General features: G+C 58.9%; 7 protein-coding genes across 7 annotated transcripts; 4 read left to right on the forward strand and 3 right to left on the reverse strand.

Moving 5' to 3' along the window:
- Window positions 1–377: 377 nt before the first annotated feature.
- Window positions 378–2,950, reverse strand: EHS24_007093 (uncharacterized protein; the record flags this gene model as incomplete). Its single annotated transcript, XM_028622469.1, has 2 exons — window positions 378–1,798; window positions 1,852–2,950. The coding sequence occupies 2 exons, from the start codon at window positions 2,948–2,950 to the stop codon at window positions 378–380; spliced, it is 2,520 nt and encodes an 839-aa protein (XP_028477361.1).
- A 1,280-nt stretch (window positions 2,951–4,230) lies between these two features.
- IMP3 (Small subunit (SSU) processome component) lies at window positions 4,231–5,081 on the forward strand (the record flags this gene model as incomplete). The annotated part of the gene is made up of 6 exons (XM_028622470.1): window positions 4,231–4,287; window positions 4,377–4,453; window positions 4,519–4,646; window positions 4,685–4,797; window positions 4,853–5,002; window positions 5,058–5,081. 6 exons carry the CDS (start codon window positions 4,231–4,233, stop codon window positions 5,079–5,081), a joined length of 549 nt encoding a protein of 182 aa, XP_028477362.1.
- A 2,329-nt stretch (window positions 5,082–7,410) lies between these two features.
- EHS24_007095 (uncharacterized protein) lies at window positions 7,411–8,592 on the forward strand (the record flags this gene model as incomplete). The annotated part of the gene is made up of 4 exons (XM_028622471.1): window positions 7,411–7,572; window positions 7,643–7,735; window positions 7,803–8,005; window positions 8,064–8,592. 4 exons carry the CDS (start codon window positions 7,411–7,413, stop codon window positions 8,590–8,592), a joined length of 987 nt encoding a protein of 328 aa, XP_028477363.1.
- Window positions 8,593–9,090: 498 nt separating this feature from the next.
- On the reverse strand, window positions 9,091–10,416 carry EHS24_007096 (uncharacterized protein; the record flags this gene model as incomplete). Its single annotated transcript, XM_028622472.1, has 1 exon — window positions 9,091–10,416. The coding sequence occupies one exon, from the start codon at window positions 10,414–10,416 to the stop codon at window positions 9,091–9,093; it is 1,326 nt and encodes a 441-aa protein (XP_028477364.1).
- Window positions 10,417–11,615: 1,199 nt separating this feature from the next.
- EHS24_007097 (uncharacterized protein) lies at window positions 11,616–13,488 on the forward strand (the record flags this gene model as incomplete). Its single annotated transcript, XM_028622473.1, has 2 exons — window positions 11,616–12,848; window positions 12,886–13,488. The coding sequence occupies 2 exons, from the start codon at window positions 11,616–11,618 to the stop codon at window positions 13,486–13,488; spliced, it is 1,836 nt and encodes a 611-aa protein (XP_028477365.1).
- A 173-nt stretch (window positions 13,489–13,661) lies between these two features.
- On the reverse strand, window positions 13,662–15,279 carry EHS24_007098 (uncharacterized protein; the record flags this gene model as incomplete). The annotated part of the gene is made up of 6 exons (XM_028622474.1): window positions 13,662–13,922; window positions 13,982–14,293; window positions 14,338–14,497; window positions 14,546–14,902; window positions 14,942–14,997; window positions 15,235–15,279. 6 exons carry the CDS (start codon window positions 15,277–15,279, stop codon window positions 13,662–13,664), a joined length of 1,191 nt encoding a protein of 396 aa, XP_028477366.1.
- Window positions 15,280–15,746: 467 nt separating this feature from the next.
- EHS24_007099 (uncharacterized protein) lies at window positions 15,747–18,156 on the forward strand (the record flags this gene model as incomplete). Its single annotated transcript, XM_028622475.1, has 2 exons — window positions 15,747–15,858; window positions 15,914–18,156. The coding sequence occupies 2 exons, from the start codon at window positions 15,747–15,749 to the stop codon at window positions 18,154–18,156; spliced, it is 2,355 nt and encodes a 784-aa protein (XP_028477367.1).
- Between the last annotated feature and the right edge of the window lie 19 nt (window positions 18,157–18,175).

Genomic DNA, 18,175 nt, shown 5'->3' on the forward strand with positions numbered 1-18,175 from the left:
AATGGTGTGAACGAAATTTGTCGGATCGAAATAGTCAGGCAGAGAAAGTGGATGTGGTCATGCAGGGGCAAAGAGAAGTCGTATGCTGTGGTTGGGTTTTTCGGAATCGATCCATGTGTGAGAGAGAAAGTGTAGTCTGGTTGGGTTTGTTGGTTGGTAGGGTGGTGGAGGTGGGGTGTGTGCGTCGGGCAATAGGCAAAACAGCCGGGGGTGAAGGTGTACAATAGATGCAGTGGCCGCGATGTTGGTGGGACATTGTGGACCTCGTCGTCACGGGTTTGATGTATGGATACGAATCGTGCAGAAATTGTGTGAAGGTCATCTGGCTCGTCAGTTCAGACCACAACGGGGGAGGATGAACTCACATCACTCTCCTCTCACTGCTGCTGCTTGGCAGCCTCCTCGCCATCGTCACTTTTGGTGGTGTCGCCGGCAATGCTTGTCGCAGGCGTCATGGTCTTGCCCTCGTCGCTGTTGAGGACGCTGGCGCTGGAGCTGGCGTTACCGCCCGCGTTGCGCATGAGCGCAATCTCCACGTCAAACTTGGGCCCGGGGATCGCTGGCATGAGGTCCTCGATCCCGAGGGCCGAGGCAGTCTCGACGGACAGAGGAATACCGTGCGAAATCTCAGCCGCCGACTCGCCGGTATACTTCTTGGGCGAACCCGAGCTGGAGATGGGGGTGGGGCCAAACTTGCAAGGCTTGGCGTCTGGCAAGACCCAGCGCTTGGACTCGCCGCTGGCAAGGCGCACCATGTCGTCCTTGACCTCGAGGAGCGTACTGACCTCCATGACCTCACGGACAATGGAGACGTCCGGGGTGAGGGACTTGATGCGGTTGAACGAGGCAATCATGGGAACCTCAATCCAGCCCTCGGAATCCATCTGCTGCCGCAAGAAGAAGTCCATGGCGAGGTTCTGCATGGAGAAGTAGTACTCGACCTGGCCCAGGACGTAGTACCGCAGGGCATCGAGGTTTGCAACCTGCGAGACCGGCTGAGGAGGTGGGGGCATGTTGGGACGGGGGAAGACGGGGACGCCACCGTACGTGGACGCGGAGGCGTCGTAGCCAGCAACGGCGTAGCCAGCGGGGGGGACAGGATAAACGGGGTAGCCAAGGCCGTAGCCGCGCGAGTAGAGGTTGGCAAGCTCGGCGTTGGTACCAAGAGGCGAAAGCTCGGGGTACATCATACGCTGGCCGGACGTTTGGCGGTTGAAACCGCCGCGACCGCGAGCGGTGTATCCGCCACGGGCATCGCGCTCGCGCTGGCGGGGCGGCCTGGGAAGGCTGGCAGACGTGTTGAACGCCTGCTGAGGGGACGCAGACGACCCACGGGCACCGTCGAATTCGCGGCTACCCTGCTCAGGAGAGAGGGGTACAGACGAGCCGGAGGGCGATACGCGCTGCTTGGATTGTTGGCTGTGTTGCCTTGACATGGGGGCACTCAACGAGCCGTTGGCAGCGGCGTCGCCGTTGACACCACGCTCCAACTCAGCGAGGTCCGATGATGCTCCGGCCGTGCCAAACCGGGTGCCGTTCGCTCCACGCTGGCCCTCGGGGTTGGCAGGGAGATGAATGTCAGAGGTCTGCGAACTTGAACGGGCACGCGCCGCCGCCTTCTTCGAGGATTCCGTGCCGTTGGCACCCTTCTTTGCCCGGGAACCCTTGGTGTCGCCACCCTCCGAGTCCTTTGCACGCTGCTTGTTGGCCTTGGTAGTCTGGCGCCTGCTGCTCTCGGCCGCCTTGTCGGCCGCTTCCTGCAGCTCCTCTGCGGGAATAGCTTTCCACTTTTGCTTTTCTGCGAGAAACGTTAGTCACAAACGAAAAGCTGTAAAGCGTGCTATTACTCACTGCCTGGGACCGCAGGCTGCTCCTCGACAACGACGGGAGACTCGGCGTCCTTCTTCTCCTGCTGTTTGGTCCGTTTGTCCTCGGTCTTGACAGTCTCGACGGCGGTGTTGATGTCCGGCCAGAGGCTCGTGTCTGTCACGGGTGCGGGTGCGTTCTCGCCCGCGGCGGCGGCAGCGGCCTTCTTCTTCTGCTTCTTGCCAACCTTGACCTCCGACGTGCTGGCTTCAGGCTCAGCGGCGACACTTCCAGACTGAAGCGCGGGTACGGGGGCCTTGGCCGCAGGAACAGCCATCTGCTTCTTCCTCAAGTCCCAAGCGTTGACGGCCGGAGGGGGAGCAACCTTGGGTTTGGGAGCAGGTGCCGGTGTGGGTGCCGGAGCAACGACGGGGACCGGGGCCGCGTCAGCAGCCTTGGTCTCGGCACGCCAGCTGGTCTCGCCAGAGACAGGAGCCTTGGCGACCTTGGTCTCTTCGACAGTCACCGAGGCAGGCTCCGAGGAAAGCTGGGCTGAGGCACCAGCGTCGGCAGAAGGCGACGCAGGGTCACGGGCACTTAATGGGGTCTCCAACACAGTCGCGGGGGCTGACGTTGGCGTCAGACCCGGGGTAGCGCTGCCCCAAACGGGTTTGGGCGGCGTAGCTGTAGCGGACGACGAGGTAGTGGTCTGCGCCTTGCTAGCTGGTGTCTCGGGCGTGGGCGTCTCCTTTTTGGCAACTTGGCTTGCAGATCTGCGGTCGTCGTCGGCAGTGGTGGTCTCCTTCTTGGCTGCCTCAGGTTTTTCCTCACGTTCGCGCCAGTTGCGCGAGTTGCTACCACGCTTCTCATCGGCAACGATAGCACGCTCAGTGGGGCGCGACTTGCGGCTTGTTCGGACAGTCTCCCAGGGGCCGTCATCCTCGACCACTGCCGGAGCGGCTGGCTTGGCCGAGCCGGGAGTGGGGGAAGGCGATATTGAGCTCGAGCCCGAGGGCGAGGTGGTGCCAGAGGCGGTAGCAGCCGAGCTGGACAACGACTTGCTGTTGCCCTGCTCCTTGATACGGTCGGCGTAAGAGCCAAGGGCGTGGAACACGCTGGTGGACTTGGCCTGGGACGACGGCATGGTGCGGTTTGGTCCAGGTGGAGGGATGAGGAAGAGTTTAGGGGGAGTGTGCGCCTTTTAAATGTTGAGGATTTGAGAGCAAGAGATAGAGAGCGTGGGAGAAAGGACAGCCGTGTCAGCTTTCGATCACAGATATATGCGACGACAGGATCAAGACCGACGAGGAGTTCAAGAGAACACCAGAATCAAAGTGTTTCGCTTGTTAAGCGCCAGAGAGTGGTGGCGAGGCGAGCGGTCAAGTGATGATCAGGGAAAGTGGCCCAGTGGAGCGTTTTGCAGTTGACTGCTCGACTGCGTATAAAGCAGCAATCAACAGGCAAAGCGCCGGTGGGGGTTGCAGACGAGTGTCCGGTGGCAACAAGAGGAGCACGATGGGTGAAATGCGAGGACAAGGGGTGGAAGGGGTTGAATGACCTACTCGGTGGAGGCGAAACTCTAAGATGAGGGTCTCGTGCGCCCAAAGGATTTCCTCGGGGGTGGTGGGGTGCTGCGCTCACGCAACCTGCGTTGGTCTACGAGAAGAGTTCTCGAAAGCTGGGAGGGCTGGATGAGCAAAGTGCAAGTCGTCCGCGCGGCCTGGGTAACGCACTCGACCACAGCGGCGTCGCCACCGGTAAAGGTTTGAGTGCGGGGGTCGGGGAGCACTGATATCTGCCCCCGCCCTAGCGTCTAGGTGGAGTGTCTGCCTCTGCTGTCCGCGAGGGGAGGTCGGGAGGAGTGTGCCGGGGGGTGGCAACGGGCGGGCGAGTCGAGCTGCTGGACGGAAACGGGTACGGATCCGAGGAGGTCGCTCGAGCAGCAAAGGTCGTTCCTTGGTGGGTAAGAACGCTGACTGCGTTGGCTGATGGGCCGTGCGGGGTTTGTCAGACGCGTTGGTGGGGTCTTGAGGGACTGTGTACCGACGCTCTCGCTGGTCGGGTTTGTTGCAGAGGAGCTGGGGTCGACGATGGCTGTGCCGGACGCGACAAAGATGAGGGGTGTGGGTGGTGGAAGAGGGGTGAAGGACGAGAGGACACTGCCTGTCGCTGGGATTTGGGCAATGAGCGACCGAGCACTGGCTGGGAGACACACGCCAGGCGGGGGGGACAGAGAGAGGGGAGTAAATAATTTCAATCTATACCCGGGTATTAGGATCGTGTCCTTAACTCTGATTAAACGCGGATGCAAATGTAACCATTTAAACCAACGCAGCTGACCTCCACCCAAAAATTCCATACACAACCCCGCGCGCAACTAACTCGCCGCCTCCCTATACTCCTCCACAACCATCAACCACCGCCATGCGTCAGCTCAAGCATCACGAGAAGAAGCTCCTCAAGAAGGTTGACTTCTTGAACGTACGTATCCAGCGGTTGTAGCTGATGCCTGCTTTCCCGCAACCGGCGGCTTCTGTCGTAGGCAAAACACCAAAACTAACGTTGCGCAGTGGAAGCAGGATGCGTCTCAGCGTGAGATCGCTGTGATGCGCAAGTATCACATCCAGGACCGTGAGGACTATCACAAGTGAGTGTCATAGGAAGTCGTTTTGCATCTGCCGTGTGGGTGTGTCCCATAATGCTAACAACAAGGTACAACAAGATCTGTGGCAACCTCCGTTCCCTGATCCACCGCATCTCGCTCCTCCCGGCTGAGGACCCCTTCCGTCAGCAAAAGGAGGCTGAGATGCTCAACAAGCTCTACGACATGGGCATTCTTGGTAGGTTCAAGCTGTCTCTGGCTCTGCTAACCTTTCAGATGTCGGCTCAAAGCCATCGGACATTGAGAACAAGGTCACCGTCTCGTCGATTGCCCGCCGCCGTCTCGCTGTTGTTGTGACACGTCTCAAGATGTCGGAGAGCGTGTCGGACGTGAGTTTGAGATGTGCTCTATGCGTTCTTTATAGGACTCTGCTAACCTCTACAGGCCGTCAAGACCATCGAGCAGGGCCACATCCGTGTCGGTCCCTCGCCTGTCTCCGACCCCGCGATGCTCATCACCCGCCACATGGAGGACTTTGTCACCTGGGTGGACACCAGTGCTCGCAAGCGTACTATTATGAAGTACAACGATGAGGTGAGTAACTGGACTCTGTCGTCGTACTCGTTATTCTGGTGTTGACTTTTCCCAGCTCGACGACTTCGATCTCCTGTAGAGCACACCTCCATCCGACGTACCGAGGAACATCACCTGCCTCATTCCCAGCATTGTATTACTATACCACGCATTGTCCACGGGTATTGCCATCATGTGAACCAGATTACTGCAGTACTGTGCGAGCTGCCCGCCGTTTGACCCCCATTGCGGTGTCCAAGTTGGTGCCAAGGTGGCTTGGCACACCCCGTATCGCTTCGGTCGGCTTGGTCGCGGATCACTGATTTTGGAGGGCTCACGGTTATCTGTATCGAACCACTAGTGGCGTCAGTGGACGCGGACGAGGGTTAGAGGTGTGGCAGCCTTGGCCAAGTCGGTGGACGTCGACAATAGGTCAAAGTTTGAGTACATCTGCATTGTGGAGGGAACAGCTGGGGGAGAGGGGGCTGCGTTAGTTTTCAAAGACACGATGTGTTCTGATCGGGTGGCGCCGACATGGGGCCATGGGGTCTGATGTGCTCGGTGGCCCCGACGTATGCTGCGTAGTGTTGGTACGGGCCCGGCCCTCTCCAGGCCCGAGTATCATCGCCTCTAGCCACGGCCGTGTCGTTGATCTCCATCCTTGCCTTGACGTTTGGCCCACACTCTCGGCGGCCGGCGTACCCTATCACCATCCCCTTGCACTCACCCTGGTCGTCGTTGCTTGTCAACACCGACTCTGATTTACTTCTGCCTACTCTTTAGAACTTCATCAACGATCACCGAGAGAGCCTTGCGGTCCGGCGGCCGGAGGTGCATCCTCGGTGACCATCGTGCGTGCATGCCTCCTCTCGGAGCCCTGCTCCTCGTGAGTCAGGCCATGGACAACGCTGCCGCACGCCGTACCTTGGAATTCAGCCGCGCGGCCGCACCGCCCCGCCAAGTGCCCGCGTCTGTGGATCTGTGGGTGTCATGCAAGATGCGTCGGCACGCTTGGGCCGTCTTGCAACGTGCGCCAACGCGGTGTCGCACCGGTGGCAACTAGTCGTGTCGCGAGGGACCCGACAATGTTGTGAGTGATTTTGTGTAGTTGTCGGAGGCAAGGTGGCGACGATCTAGACAAGGGCAACCACGACGGGCATCGCCGCCTCGCGACCTCGCGACTTGCCGCGGATTGTCACCAAAATGTCGCGTTTCGAGCGTTTCCTGCTGTCCAGAGGCCAGAATCATAACACGTGCAGAGTAGTTCCGCGCAGTTGCACTCTGCGCACTTTGCGAGCACAATATCCCAGTTTAACAGAATTGAAGTCCGCTAGTTTCAACACACCGCCGTCCTCCTCCTACCCGTCCCTTTCTCTCCCCGGCACAAAAAGGTACTGGCGGTACTCTGGCCCTCTGGGGTACTGGGGAAAGAGCAGAAAAAAAGGTGTTTGTTCACGCGCGAAACGAGCAGTGTGACTAAACACCGGTCGCTGGCGTCGCGTAATCCAAGGGTAATCCCTCTCAACTCACATGTGTTGCTTCGGTGACCTGGATAAAAGATAGGCATTAGACGGCGCCCGAAACTCATCCACCTCGGTTGCTGTCCACATTTCCTGGGCTTGTTCTCCAACCACATCGTCCAGGAGCACCGGTGCGGACATGGCCGCAGGTCTCTAGGAATCTTTCGCAATCTTTCGACACACCGGCTTAACCAACATGGCCGCCGGAGCAAGTCCTCCGCTCCGCAAAGCAACATTGCTTTCAGCAGCTGTGACGTAACACACGGAAAAGTCTGTACCCACCAGACACGAGATCCCGCAGACGCAGAGGCCTTCACGCGCGGGCTTGGACATGGCTTGTTGTATAGCCTCGTCGAAAAGGTTCTCGCTTCGTTGGACATGCACAGCTGGACTCAAATGGCGGACGTCTCGTGACAGGCTGCAGCGGCCACTCTCGGGCACTTGGCAAAGTGCGTTGTTTTTCTGCATTTTGGTGGCGGCGGACGCACATCGACCACTGTGGTGTCTGGGCACTGCCTGGCGTCCACTCTTGTGTCGATCTCCTGTCTGGCCTGTCTGGCACTGTTCCAGGGACTAAGACAAGAACCAGGACCCAGGACCTGGTAAAACACGTGCTAGTGCTCGTAGGCGGTGCCGAGAACCCCACACCCCACCCCTTGCCGGTCTTGTCCCGAGCTCCAGAGGCGGCGAGAACGAGAGCTGTGCATGTTTTCCAAGCGGCGGAGCCGAGCGGAAACGTTGGCCGCACACGCGCAAACGGCCATCAACACTGTAAATCACGCGCTTCACTGTACCCTGGGGACGGCATGTTGTTTAAATACCACTGACTCGGCTCCATCAAAAGCAACCCACAACATCCCTCCCCCTTCCACATCTCTTCCCCTCACAGCAACAACACATCTCTCCACCATGGGCACATTCGGCAAAGACGCGGGCGCGGCGCTCGTATTCCTCGTCCTCTACACCTGCATGTTCTGCTACATGACGTTCATGTACTTGACCAAGCGTCTCAAGTTCAACTCGCGTTTCACAATCCTCTACTTCCACTGCTTGATTCGAATGGCGTCGCAGGTGCGTAGTGAAAATGGATTTCATCCAACCACAACAACATTCCGTTTCTGCCACTAACCAACTACCACAGGCATGCGGTGTTGCCTTTGGTATTCTTGTGTGGGACAACGTCAACGTATTCATTGCATTCCTCGTGCTGTCGGCTGAGGGCTACTTTTCTCTTGTGCGTACTCCTCTGATTGTTCGCTCTCGCTATCTGTCTCGCACCAAAAGCTGATCTCCGGTCAAAGACTATTGCGTCGTACTACTTCCTCAAGCACTTTGAGATTCTCAACTTTGGCCAGTCGCGTCTGGGCCCCAAGGACATGCCTGAGGGCAAGGAGCGCAGCATGCGTGCCCTCATGGTTACGTCCATGATTCCCGCCTTTACGCCGTGGCGCTACTGGAACCACGACCTGATTGCGGTTATCGATTCATGGCTTATCCCTGCAAAGTACGTCATCAGTATCAACCGGCCGGCGAAGGACATGGGAGACTGACACTTTGTTCAGCATTATCATCATTGCCGGTGGCTCGCTCATGGCTGGCGCCAACAACTCGACGGACCTCACCGAGGCCCAGATCCAGAACATGCTCAACACCGCCAAGGGACTCCGTACCGCCGGTCAGGCCATCTTCCTTGTCCTGACCGTCGTCTGGATCCTTCTCCAGGCCAACACCTACGCCCGCACCAGCAAGGCGGGCCTCTCGACCGCCACCAACAAGCTCTTTACAGTTGTCGGCGCCCTGCTCCTTGCCCGTGGTGTGTTTGGTCTCCTCCAAGCCCTCATCTCCAGCCTGTCCTACTACACCGTCAGCAACTACACCGGGGATGGCTTCACCAACCGCTTCATCGCCCTCGAGTACTGCCTCACCGCCGTGCCCGAGTTCGTCGCTGCCGTGCTGCTCAACATGTCCTTCTGGACCACCCGCAGCATGACCACCGATAACGGCAGCCACATGAGCATGGCCGCCCTCAAGAACAAGGAGGACGGCCCCCTCCGCCGCGACTACGACCACGGCTACTCGTCGTCTGCATAATCTGGTCCTTTTGGACCATTCGCCTGAGTATACAACAAGCACCCCCTCGTCCAGGCAGAGGAGTAGAGCTACACACATATAAACCGTTCGCAACCTTTGTTTGTCCAATGTAGCAATAGAGTCGTCTTCCTAGCAGCTCCAGCTGAATTGGTGGTGATAATAGACAGAGTGGATGCAGCCCGTTTGACTTACTCTCGATGCAATCAGGGCTTGCCGGGCTAACAAAGGGAGCTTTCAGAGAGGGACGCTTGGGTATCAGAAGAAGGGAAGATGGGACGGACGGAAGACGGTGAGGGCCACGTAAAGCAGTAGGCGCGTGGACTGAGTTCTGCCATCAGTGTCCAACGCCAGCCGAGTATATGGGTGTGGACAGTCTGGACAGAAAGTAGGACCTGGCGGTAGGATATGCCATGAATGGTGTTTATGGACAATGTTATAAGTGTGTGATTATGAATAACCCTTGCTGTCGTGGAATGAAACTGCTACATCTTTGGACACTCAGCCGATGTCACGGTATGGAGGAAGACGAGGGAGAGACAGGCCAGTATCAACAGAACGGCTGGGGTTGTGGCCGAAACCGAAACGACGGGTGGGTGCCGATTTTTGCGCAATGTCCGTCATGAGGGTGAGTGTGGTTGTGGGAGCTTGCGGGGGGCCACAGCGGCCCTGGGTCGCGGTCGCTGCCGCGTCTTCAGCCTCACGGGCACAGTATGCGTTGAGCCACGACCCGACAACCTGCCACGAAAGCTCCTCGCCCCATTCGCCACTCTCAAAGTAGTCGCGTAGCGTCCGAACGTGAACCGTCGCCTGGCGTCTGCGCCGGCTGGCATCGTCCCACGTCGCTGAGCGGTCCCACGCGCCGGGCCTTCCGCCCATGCCGTCCATCAATCGGTTGAGATAGGCTCGCAACGAGTCTGCTTCTTCCGTCGCGCGCAGATGACGCTCGGACCAGTGCAGTTCTGAGGCAAAGGGGTTGGCCTCCTCGAGGCCGACGATCGTGAGGCTGTTCTCGGGGTATTCGAGCACGTACGGCGCGATGCATTCGCCGATGAGTGAGTCATTGTCGCCATTCTTGCTGCCGGTATGCGACTGGCGGGATCCGTCCACCGAAAAGCTCTTGAACTGGCCGAAAAAGCTGGGCAGGATCACCACTGTAATGTGCCGTGGAGAGGTCGGGCAACAGAGGTCCCGGCGGTACCCGTATGGGCCCGGGCGACGAATGTGGATGACAGTGTCAACAGGCGCAGGGGGTACGAAGAAGACTCGTTTCTCCTTGCCCGCAGTCATCCATGGACGGACCACCACGCGCTTGGGAGAGAGGTCGCGTGACAGGCAGTTGGGCTCGGAACACGAGTAGTGGCCAAAGTCGATAGGAATCCCATAGTTGTGTCGCGCTGGGCCTTGGCCCGGATGCTCGTCGACCTCGTCCTTGTGAAAGATGACAGTGTGTAACCGCTGAAAGTTGAGCGGGTGGGTTGCTGCGCAGTCGGTGTGCGCCTGGTGGTGCAACTCGACAGCGGTGGTCAAACGTTCAATGTCGCTGCGACCTGGTGTGTCGTCTGCGATCGGCAGGAGGATCCGACGGTAGAACCGGGGTAGCGCAGTGGCTCTAAATGCCTGTGACACGCCGAGGCAGGCTTGAAGCTCATGGAGAGACAGGTTGTCCAGGACGTGGGCAACCATCTCCGGCATCTGGAGGACGCTTTGGGAAGGCGTCGCTGGCGTGGACGGAGAAGCAGCTGGTTGTTTTGGAGGCCGGTTGTCGGAAGCGACCTGCGCCAGCTGCCTCTCGGGATTCATGTGAGGCAGGTCACCGCTGGCCATGGCGGTAAATTGACTGGAAATGCAACAAATGTAATGGGGTGGATGTGGATGTGACGGTGTTTAAGTGGGCAGGACCATTGGGTGACACGTCTGATGTCTGATGAGGTATGTGTGCAAGGAGTGTTTGATGGGACCAGGCGTCTGCGATCTTGCCGTCTGGGATGGCTCGAAACGTAAAGTGGTTTATTCCGATCGGGGCGTATTCCACACTGCCCGTGGTGGATGTCGCGAGTTGTGAGGAGTCAAGGTGGGTGTCCATCGACCTCGCAAGAGTATGCACGGCCCGAACATGCCAGTGTCACTGTCCAAGGCGTGGAGGAAACTGAAAAATGGGATGACGCACACCGTCTACCATGCCGTTGACCCAGATTAATTGCGCTTGTGGGTTGTCACCTCACTCCGCCGGCCAAGGCAGGGCGATCGACGGCTGGCTCTCCCGACAACTTGGTCGAGGCACGAGCGTAGGACGTGGCAAAACGGCTGATAGAACATGCCCATTGAATGTTATCAGCTGACGTAGTGTTGCATGCCTGTAATCCGACCAAATCTCGGCAGATCGACACCTCGAGAGAGAAGATAGTGATCTTTTCTTGTTTCGTCTACCCTGCTCTCCCTTTGGCCCCTTCTCGTGCTCGCCTGGTCGTCGCAATGCGAACCGAGGAGGGCCTGCGCGGGTGCTTCAGACCGATTGATTTCCTGCAGCAAAATGGCCGTTGTTCGTCGTGGGTGTGTGTGACACAGCAACTACCGCCCTTCTCCACTGTTCACTCAAAGCAACCCATCCATTCCTTGGCCAATCGTCCGTCCGCTACAGATGCCTCAAGACGGACACTGAGGGCGGCCCAGGCTATCCTCACCCCCCAGTGGCCAGGGGGGGGGGCGGGGTAGCCAACGAAAAGGTCCGACTGTATTGTAATCCAAAGGCCAAAGGGCCGAAACCATAATCAATGCCCAGTCTGCATTTCTAATCGGACCATTATCTTGCCGCATTGCAAGAGCCTCTCGGTCACTCGGCACGATTTCGGCGGCAGATCGGCGGATACGTGTTGTTCACCCGCCGGTAAGCACCGGTTGTTGCTCTGCCCAGTCGACAGCCGACAATGTCCCCAGAGTAAGCTGATGGCCAACGCTTTCTTTTGACACACTACTCTGTCACGTATTCGCACACACGCGTCGATAAAAACAAACTGTTCGCCACCATGACTAACGGCGCGCTTTTCCTCGGTCTCGACTCGTCGACACAGGCGCTCAAGGCGTCCCTCCTCCGTTCCGACCTCAGCGTCGTCTCGGAGATTGAGGTGCGCTTCGATGCCGACCTGGCCCACTTCAGCACCAAGGGCGGCGTCCTGCACGGTCCCGAGGGATCGGGCGAGGTCTTCTCTCCAGTCATGCAGCCTGTCGAGGCTCTTGACCTGCTCTGCGAGCGTATGAAGGCTGCTGGCTGGGACTTTGGCAGCATTCGCGGTGTCTCAGCTGCAGGTCAGCAGCACGCCAGCGTGTACTGGTCCCAGTCGGCGAGCAAGATTCTTGGCTCTCTCGACGCAACCAAGCCCATGGCACCACAGCTCGAGGGTGCGTTCTCCCGCGGTATCATTCCCAACTGGCAGGACTCGTCGACCAAGCCCGAGTGCCGTGCCATGACTGCGGCCGTGGGAGGCAAGACGGAGCTCGCCCAGCTCACGGGCTCGTCGGCACACACTCGCTTCACCGGTGCCCAGATTTTCAAGTTTCGCAACGACGACCCCAAGGCATACGCTGCCACGTCGCGCATATCCCTCGTGTCGAGCTTCATCACAACTCTTATGTGCGCCGACGGCGAGGTCAAGGGTATCGATGAGAGCGACGCCTGCGGCATGAACCTCTGGAACATGAGCAGCCCTACCCGTGGATGGGCCCAGCCCATTCTGGAGGCCATTGCGGGCAAGGACGGTGCCGAGGACCTGGCCGCCAAGCTCGGTACGGTCGAGACGGACGGTGGCCGTGTAGTCGGTAACATTGGTCGTTGGTTCCAGGAGCGCTACGGCTTCTCGCCCGAGTGTGTCGTTGTCCCCGGCACTGGCGACAACCCGGCTACATTCCTCAGCTTGGTCCTCCGTGAGTCGGAGGGTCTGGTGTCGCTCGGTACTTCGGACGTTGTTCTCGTCTCCACCGCCGCGTACAACCCCCACCCCGAATTCCATGCCTTCTTCCACCCGGCCATGATCGCTCCTCCAAGTGTCCAGGACACGTCGGCACGTGAGGGCCACGGCCAGCTCCGCTACTTTAACATGCTCGTGTACAAGAGTGGCTCTCTGGCGCGCGAGCACGTTCGCGACCAGTACTTTGACAAGTCGTGGGACAAGTTCAACGAGGGTGTCGAGCGTCTCCGGCCAAAGACCGCCGACGACGTGATCAACCGTACAGCATTCTGGTGGCTCCTTCCGGACATTATCGTGAGTTCTTAACGCAAGTCGTCACAGCTGACATTAGCCTGCTGGTGCCCACGGTGTCTTCAAGTACGAGGGCTCCGACGCTGCTACTGCCAAGCGCGTCGAGGCGTTCGAGGACGTCGGCGCCGAGAGCCTTGCGATCCTCGAGTCCCAGATGCTCAACTACCGTTCTCGCTCTGGTGCTATTCTGTCAGGCGAGGCAGGTTCCGTGACCCTGTCGCGCGTGTACGCGACTGGCGGTGCGGGCAAGAACCCGTCCATCTGCAACATCATGTCGGACGCTCTCGGCTGCCCAGTCTCCAAGTCTGTGGACTGGGACGCCGCCAAGGGCCGCTGGACCGACGCGCACTGGAACGACTGTTCCGTCGGTGTGGCGTACAAGGCGCGTTGGGGATGGGAGCGCCACGTCGCCGCGCAGAAGGGCGACAACGCGCGTGCCAGCGTCCCGTTCGACGATTACATTGCCGAGATTCGCAAGGCTCGCAAGGCGGCCCTCGGCCCGGCTGCTGCGTCGGCTCCTGGCGCCCCAGACGAGGAAGGTGTGCGCAACATTGTTGTTCCTGGACCCGGCGCGCCTGCATACACCAAGGCGATCTCCTGGTGGCAGGCGTTGGAGGCTCGTGCGCTGAGCGAGATGGAGTAAAGTTGTAGTTGCAGTTATAGATTTTGCGGATGATTTTCGTTGATTTTTCCGTCAATCATCGTTGGTCGCGAAAGCAGCAGTCAGTGACCAGAGGCAACATTTGGAGTGGTTGGACTGAATGCAGCGACCTCGTATCATAATGTCTACAAACAACTAATACTACCCCAGATAAATTACTTGAGCTTGTACTTGCCGTTCTCCTCAAGGACCTCAACGGTGCGACGTTCGTCCAGCGAAATGCGACCGGCCTGGATAATGGCAGTGGTGAGAACAGTGGCCTGGATGGTGGGGAGACCCTTGCCCTCGTAGTCAGAGGCCTTCTTGACACCGGCATTGACGTTGCGTGCGGCGTCGATGAACTTCTCCAGCGAAACGTAACCGTAACCGCGACGAGCGTCGAAGAAGCCATCTTCGTCCGCCGAGTACTCTGTAGACTGTCAGTATACATTTTCAAGAAAGAAAACAACGACTTGCTAATGTAAAATGGGTTAACATGCGACTTGCCCGTCGCATCTTCGACGACGCTGTAACCGCGGTGAGCCTGGTCGACCTCGATCTCTCCCTCCGATGCCATGTAGTGGAAACGCTGGTTCGAATGAACACCGGCCTTGAGGGGCGCGGCCCACGAGGCAGTGTAGACGGCGGTGCCGCGCTTCGACTCGTCGGCGATGTTGACCCAGTCGACGAGGAGGGTGATGGTGTCCTCGGTGCGGGGGTCGCAGCCCATACCAGTGGCAATGCCCTTGGAGGCGGAAGCAGTCACACGAGTGGGGCGGTACTTGCCCTCGACCATCCAGCAGTGGATCTGTCCGTCAGTTGCGCCCTCATCGGCATGTTTACAGTACTCACGTCGATGTGGTGCGAGTTGAGGTAGTACGAGATGTCCGAGTCGATACCAGCCCACGACTTGAAAGTCTCGAGCTGGAACTTGGGCTGCGACATGTACGACTGGTAAAAGTTGAAGTCGCCGAGGTTCTGAGCACGGGCGCGGGCATCATTGTAGGCGGGGCTGCATTGTTAGGGAGTGTTTATCTTTCCAATCGCCTGCGTAACTCACTCGAAACGCTTGTGGTGCTCAACCCAGCAGACGAGGCCCTTTTCGGCTGCAAGGTCGATGAGAGTCTGGTGGTCCTCGAGCTTCTGAGTAGCAGGCTTGGTCACCATGACGTGGTGGCCAAGGTTGAGAGCCTCAGATGCGATGGGGAAGTGGGTCGAGTCGGGCGTGAAGATGATAACAGCAGAACCCTTGGGGAGCGCACGGAGAGCCGTCTTGTACGCCTCAGCGTCGCGGACGTTGCCCTCCGGGAAGCCGCGGAAGTTGAGGTCCAGGCCCTTGTAGACATCGCCAATGTTCTTCTTGAAGTGCTCGCGAACCTCGGGGAACTTTCCACCATTGGTGCCGGCCATGACAATGCTACACGGTCAGATAGGTACGTAAAACCGTGCGACTCACTCGCTGACCTTGCCGTGACGACGGAGGTCAAACATCGTGATGCCAACAACACCGATCTGGTCAAGTCAGACGCGTTCTTTCCAGTCACAAACCTTCTTGTCTGACTTGGACTGGCCCGAGGGCGTCATTCCCGTGCAGTACTCTCCCGAGAAGGAAGTCAGCTCGATTCTGAACAGCAGGAGAACATGGGAAGATGGGGACGAAGTCGAGGAGGATGTAGAGGAGGACATTGAGGAGTGGAAGGTGAACGACTCGACTGCCACTTTTGTGCCACGTGCGGGATTGATACTCACTGTGCCCATGAGGCCGACGCTGATAGGGGCGAATTCGTTCGACATGATTGTTGCTGACTTCTGGAGTTGTTGTGGGAGAGTGGACGAAACGAGGTTGCTTTAAGAGAGCTTTGAGAGTGCAAGAGGCCATGTGCTGTTGGAAGGTACGCCGGCCGGTCCGGTGACGGACACCGGCACCTGCGGGCCGGATGCCGGTGCCTGATACTCGGGCTATATCCGGACGGTTTGATCAGGGACCGGGGCCGGCAACCGACCGTTCGGGCATTATTTTACGGGTTAAACTTATTATTAATCCCATGTTATCTTTCCATTTATTTGTTATTATTTTAATTATTGTTAATCCCACATCTTTATTTTCTCCCGGCTGGCCACGTGCTCTTCACGCGCGACTTCCGTCGCCGCCGATTATTTTCGCCCCCCCGAAGTCCATAGTCGTCCGGGTGGTGAACTCTTGCCAACTATTGTTTGAGTGTCCTCTATCCCCCATCCTACCCACCCTCATTTTAAAAGTCATGCTCCCCCGCACGGCACTTGCAAGGAGCTCTAGCAGCCTCGCGGCCCTCCTCAGCCGCCCGGCTCTTGCTCCTCGTCTCATCTCTCGCCCCGTCCTCGTTGCCACCCGTGGTAAGTTGGTTGCGATGCAACATGGTGTTTTAATACCAAAAGCTGAACTACGTAGCTTCGTTTGCGTCGAGGTCGTACTCGGCCAACCCCAAGCTCCAGGAGGCCGAGGAGGAGGACGACTTCTTTGCTGGTGTTCCCGTCAACGAGTCGCGCGCCTCCCACAGGGATGCCGGACCCTCGCGCGGCGCTGGCCACTCGCGCGACCGGGCGCCTGCCCGTAGCCAGGAGGACGACAGCTTTTTCACTCCCGAGCTTGTTCAGGACGACGGCAAGGCTGCCAACGCCTCGACTGCCTCGCCCGATGATGCTCACGGCAAGGGTTCCGGCCCCGCTGTCCAGCTCGTCCCGTTCTCGTCGCTCAAGGGCCGCATGGACCACGACACGCTCAAGTCGCTCACTTTTAAGCCCTTCAACCTCATTGCCATGAGTGAGGTTCAGAAGCGTGTTCTCGGCCGCATGCCCGAGCTTGCTGGTGGAAAGACTGCCATGTCGATTGTCAACGCCGAGACTCCTGAGGAGACTGCCGCGCGTGAGGAGCGTGAGAAGCACGGCCGTGAGGACCTGCTTGTCAAGGCCAAGACTGGTACCGGCAAGACCATTGCTTTCCTTGTCCCTGCTATTGATGCCCGCGAGTACACGACCGAGGAGCTTGCCAACGCCCCGGATGAGGACGGTGTTGTCCCCACCTTGGCCACCGCTGGCATGAACAGGCGCGAAATCATGCGCTCGCACGTTGGTGCCCTCGTCATCTCGCCCACTCGTGAGCTCGCCACTCAGATTGCCAACGAGGCCCTCAAGCTCACCACCTGGCGCAAGGAGCGCCAGGTTCAGCTCCTTGTCGGTGGTGGCAGCCGCATGGAGCAGCTCAAGAAGTTCCGCTCCATCCGTTACGGCCGCAAGGACATTGTTGTCGCTACCCCCGGCCGTCTTGTCGACCTCCTCAACGAGCCCGTCGTTCGTGAGGCTATCGCCAACACCGACATGTTCATCCTCGACGAGGCGGACACTCTTCTTGACATGGGTTTCTCTCGCGACCTTGAGCAGATTGTCAACTGCCTCCCCAAGGAGCGTCAGACCTTCCTCTTCTCCGCCACTGTCTCGCCCCAGATCCAGAAGATTGCCAAGAACTTCCTGAAGCCCAACTACAGCTTCATCGACTGTGTCCCCAAGAACGAGTCGAACGTTCACCTCCACGTCCCCCAGTACGCTACTGTCCTCGAGACCCCTAGCCAGCAGATTGCCCACCTTGCCCGTCTTGTGGCCCACGACCAGCTCGTTAACAAGAACTCGAAGGTCATTGTCTTCCTTCCCACCACCAAGCAGACCATGCTCTTCGCCACTCTGATGCGCGAGTTCTCCGAGCACCTCCCCCAGGGCCTCTCGGTCCACGAGATTCACTCGCGTCTTGACCAGGACAGGCGTTCGCGTGCCAACGAGCGTTTCCGTCGCGACAAGCGCGCTTCCGTTCTCGTCACTTCGGATGTGTCGGCCCGTGGTGTTGACTACCCCGGTGTGACCCGTGTCATCCAGATCGGTATCCCCCAGAACGGTGACCAGTACGTCCACCGTGTCGGCCGTACCGGTCGTGGTGGCAACACTGGTGGCCGCGGTGACCTCATTCTCCAGCCCTTCGAGGCCGGTTTCCTCAATGAGCTCAGCAAGGTCCCCATCAAGGACCTCGGCGTCCAGGACCTTGTCAAGGAGATTGACACTCTCTCCGCTGACAGGACCGACGCTCGTGGCATTGCCAACATTGACCAGGCTGTCGCCGACCTCCTCCCCATGCTCGACCCCGAGGCTGTCAACGACGTTTTCATGTCGCTGCTTGGTTACTACCTTGCGAAGACCGACATCCTCGGGATCCAGGGCCACGACATCTACGCCGGTATCCAGGACTGGTCGACTGAGGGTCTCGGTCTCTCTCAGCCTCCCCACGTCTCGCCAGGTATGCTCACCAAGCTCGGCCTCGGCGGCGCCAGGCGCAACGGTGGCGGCCGCGGCGGTGGCGGCTTTGGTGGCGGCCAGCGCAAGACCTTTGGCCTCAACCGCGACAACGCTGGTGGCTCCCGTGGCAACGACCGTGGCGGCTTTGGCGGCGACCGTGGGGACCGCGGCAGCTATGGCGGTAACCGTGAAGACCGTGGCCAGTCGAACCGCGGCGGCTTTGGTGGCCGTGAGGACCGTGGTGGCTTTGGTGGTCAGTCGAACCGCAGCTTCGGCGGCAACTCGAGGGACGATGTCCGCCGCGCCGGCCGCGACTTCATGCAGCGCCGCAACGACCGCACCGACCGCTACTAAATGGTCAGCGCGGCCATTC

This window comes from Apiotrichum porosum (assembly GCF_003942205.1).
Source record: "Apiotrichum porosum strain DSM 27194 chromosome Unknown scaffold_4, whole genome shotgun sequence".
Classification (NCBI taxonomy): domain Eukaryota; kingdom Fungi; phylum Basidiomycota; class Tremellomycetes; order Trichosporonales; family Trichosporonaceae; genus Apiotrichum; species Apiotrichum porosum.